A 3,611-nucleotide genomic window follows, 5' to 3' on the forward strand; every position below is an offset into this window, starting at 1 on the left:
CTATTGAAGAAGGAAGATCTGTTATTAGACTGACCTTTAGTGAGTGTACGTGTAAGCCACGATATTCGAACTCATGTTGTTGGTCTTTGAATCTTTGCTCCAAGCTGTGAAGCTTGATTTCTTAAGACCAAGTTCTAATACCAATTGAAAGTTCTCTATGGCCTAGAGAAGAAGGGAGTTGAATCTATGACCTCTTTTAAACTTGAGCTCTTTTACTTCAAACTTGATTTTTGTCAATGTTGCTATTGAGTCTACAATATTGATAATGCAGGAGATAATTTTGTTTTGTCTCTTAACGATTAGATAGGTACAGAGCAAACACGTTTTTTTTAGTGAACTGAGATGCTGTGACTTCTGTCGGATTGATTATGTAGGAGACAATTTTATTTTGTCTCTTACCAAATAAAATCAGAAATAGAATAGAGAAGAAAGATCACACAACAATATATCATAGTTCAACTATCATGTGCAATGTGGCCTACATCCAGTTTTCACCACAATGTATAGTAGAATTTTTACTATCTTTTACAAAGATTACAATTACTAATTTCTCTAGGATTCTACAAATTCCTATATGAGACAAACCAAAATTTCTACCAAAACTTGATTTGGCTAGGTTCATCACTTCCTAAAATTTTAACCACTAAGTGCTTACCCAATTTAGTAAGGGAATCTCCTCAAGATCATGAATACAAAATAGAAATACAAATAAAAGAGTTTAACATAATTTTTTGGCATTTTCTAAATTACTCTCTTTATCTTTTCTCTCAATGATTTTTATTGATACCTCACTTAATGTCCTTTTCATTGATATGAAATAAAGAAAGATGAATATTGAATAACATAAAATTTAATGTAAAACTATGAATGAGAAGAAGGGATAGATTGAAAGCTATGAAGACCCAAACTGTGTGCTCACTACTTGCTTCAGTTTCTGGCCGTTTACCCTTTTTAAAGAAGAGTAAAACTTCTAAAAATTTAAGCTTGGTTGAACACCTTTGATTTGTTCTTCTTTCCCAAAATCCATATCAGAGAAGCAGAGGAAAGAGAGGACAATAGTAGTGATTAAAGTTGGTATGCATCGTTACCTTGCTGCTTCTTTTTTTTTCTTTTTCTTTTGGTTTCAAGTGTTTAAGCCGTTCATCCATTCTTTGGTTCTAAATTTTGTTTTTGACATTTGATTTGTAGCAGTGATACACTACTTCCATTTTCTTCATCTTACTCGAACGGTGCATGCAGGAAGAAGACAACTTTAATAAACCACAATAAAGACACAAAAATAAAAATATTGTTCTGATTTTTTTTCGATTCAACCTTAATTTAATTTTTTTTTTGTCCTAACTTCTGATTTTTCTTCTTCTTCTCTCCTTGTTACTTGGATTTGATAATTACATTTTTCTTTTTTATTTGAACCCTAATCAGCTTCATTTTCTTTGCTTGGTTTTGGAACTTTTCAACCTTGATTCAGTGTTAATCACGCGAGTTATAGAGCTAAGGAAAAAAGGTGAGTTCGGTTGCTCGACTATAAGCCAGAGGAGAGAGTTGTTATACTTCTTAATTTGTGATCAACAACAACTTTCTTGGACTGTATAAATTGTTTGTTATTGGACCTTATTTGTTGTATTTTCATTTAATTATTGACCTGCACAAGATTATACATTGTCATACGCACGATCCAAAATTATAATCATCAAATTATTGTTTTTATTTTCAATGTCAACAATTGTTATAGCTATAGCCATTAATGGGCTTGCCATGAAGGAAAATAATGAAAAAAGAAAGAAAGACTGGGAAAGACTGTGTGTTTCGATTTTTGTTAACCTAATTATAGTTGAGCTGCAAATTAAACCACCTTAAAAGTGTAATTATTGGGTGGCTTGCGTCGCACTTGCTATACACTACTAGAAAAGAGGCAAACACAGACGTTCATTGAGTCCATCAATCTCAAAGCCACTAATAGTGGTTGTCGATTTATAGCAGAGCTCATATTATCCATGAATCACGTTTATGGGAAATGGTTATTGTCGCTTAAAATCTTGAACCATCTTTAGGAAAATAATTTTTAGAACTACTGGGGGTGAAGAAGAGTATTTCATTCACCATCCGCCCTCACAATAACACCATCACACAAACAATTAGGGAAGAAAATCTATCATACCTTCCCCAATTATTTTAAAAAAAAAAAAAGAAAAAAAAATAAAAAACACCTACTAAATAAATAAAATTTTAATTTATTTAAAAAAGAAAAAAAGAAACATGGAAAAGACGAAGGTTGCTTCTGCAGTTTCTCTCCTTCTAGTGGTGGGTGTTGCAGTGGGTGTTGTTGCCATTGTCCGCACCAACGACGAGAAAGTCACCGGCACAACCGGTAACGACGGCGGATTAATAAGTACACATAGCAAGGCCGTTAAGGCCATGTGCCAAAACTCCGACGACCGAAGACTATGCCTAGACACACTGAATCCTGTAAACCACACGGATCCAAAAGAGTACATATCAACGGTTGTAAAGAGATCGTTGGAAAGCGTCATCAAGGCCTTTAACATGAGCGATAGGCTCAGATTGGAGCACGATAACAGCACCCCGGGGGTCAAGATGGCCCTCGAAGATTGCAGAGACCTGCTCCAATTCGCCATTGGGGAGTTACAAGCAACAAAAACAGTCCTTCAGGGCAACACAATAAATCACGTACATGATCGCGTCGCCGACCTCAAGAATTGGTTAGGGGCTGTTTTCGCCTTCCAACAATCGTGCCTGGACGGGTTCCACACCCACCACGAGAAGCAGGTTCGGTCGCAGTTGCAAACCGGAAGCTTGGACCACGTTGGGAAGGTTACGGCGTTGGCTCTTGACGTTGTGTCTCGGATTGCACATGTGCTGTCAAATTTTGACTTACACCTTATCGTTAAGCCTTCTTCACGGCGTTTAATTGAGGTTGATCAAGATGGTTACCCGGCTTGGTTCGGCGTTACGGATCGGAAGCTCTTGGGTGACGTCAGCAAGGGAGGTAGCATTGCTCCCAATGCAGTTGTTGCTAAAGATGGGAGCGGGCAATTTAAGACTGTTTTGGATGCCATTAATGCGTACCCTAAAAACAATAAGGGGAGATATGTTATCTATGTTAAGGCTGGCATATATGATGAGTATATTACTGTGGATAAGAACAAGAAAAATATTTTGATGTATGGAGATGGCCACACCAAAACCATTATTACTGGTAATAAAAATTTTGTTGATGGCTGGAAGACAATGAGAACTGCTACCTTTGGTGAGTCGTCTTTATCAATTATTTTAATCATTGCAAGTATTAAAATAAAATTATACACATACACATGTATATTAAATATGTTAACAATCTCATATTTCACTAAAAAAATGACAAAAAAATTTTAATGAATAATATTATATATCCAAATCTTTCATAAATAAAGTCCAATTAACTTAAACAATAAAATTTGGAATAATACTAATCATGACTAATTTTGTTATATTAGATTAATTTAGTTGGAATTGATTAATAAAAAGACTTAAATGTATAATATTATTTTTTTTAATATACGATTAGAATATGATGATATTTTTAAATATATTTTCTTTTTTTGCTTTTTTTT

The 3,611-nt window shown here is 34.6% G+C and overlaps 1 protein-coding gene across 1 annotated transcript in view; it reads left to right on the plus strand.

Moving 5' to 3' along the window:
- Positions 2,229-3,611, plus strand: part of LOC107617430 (pectinesterase-like) — a 3,796-nt gene continuing 2,413 nt past the window's right edge. Inside the window, exon 1 of the mRNA XM_016319186.2 lies at positions 2,229-3,268. Coding sequence (XP_016174672.1) covers positions 2,257-3,268 — 1,012 coding nt within the window. The 5' untranslated portion in view covers positions 2,229-2,256. The remainder of the gene's footprint in view (positions 3,269-3,611) is intronic.

The sequence above is a fragment of the Arachis ipaensis genome, chromosome B09 (genome assembly GCF_000816755.2).
Source record: "Arachis ipaensis cultivar K30076 chromosome B09, Araip1.1, whole genome shotgun sequence".
NCBI classification, from domain to species: Eukaryota; Viridiplantae; Streptophyta; class Magnoliopsida; order Fabales; family Fabaceae; genus Arachis; species Arachis ipaensis.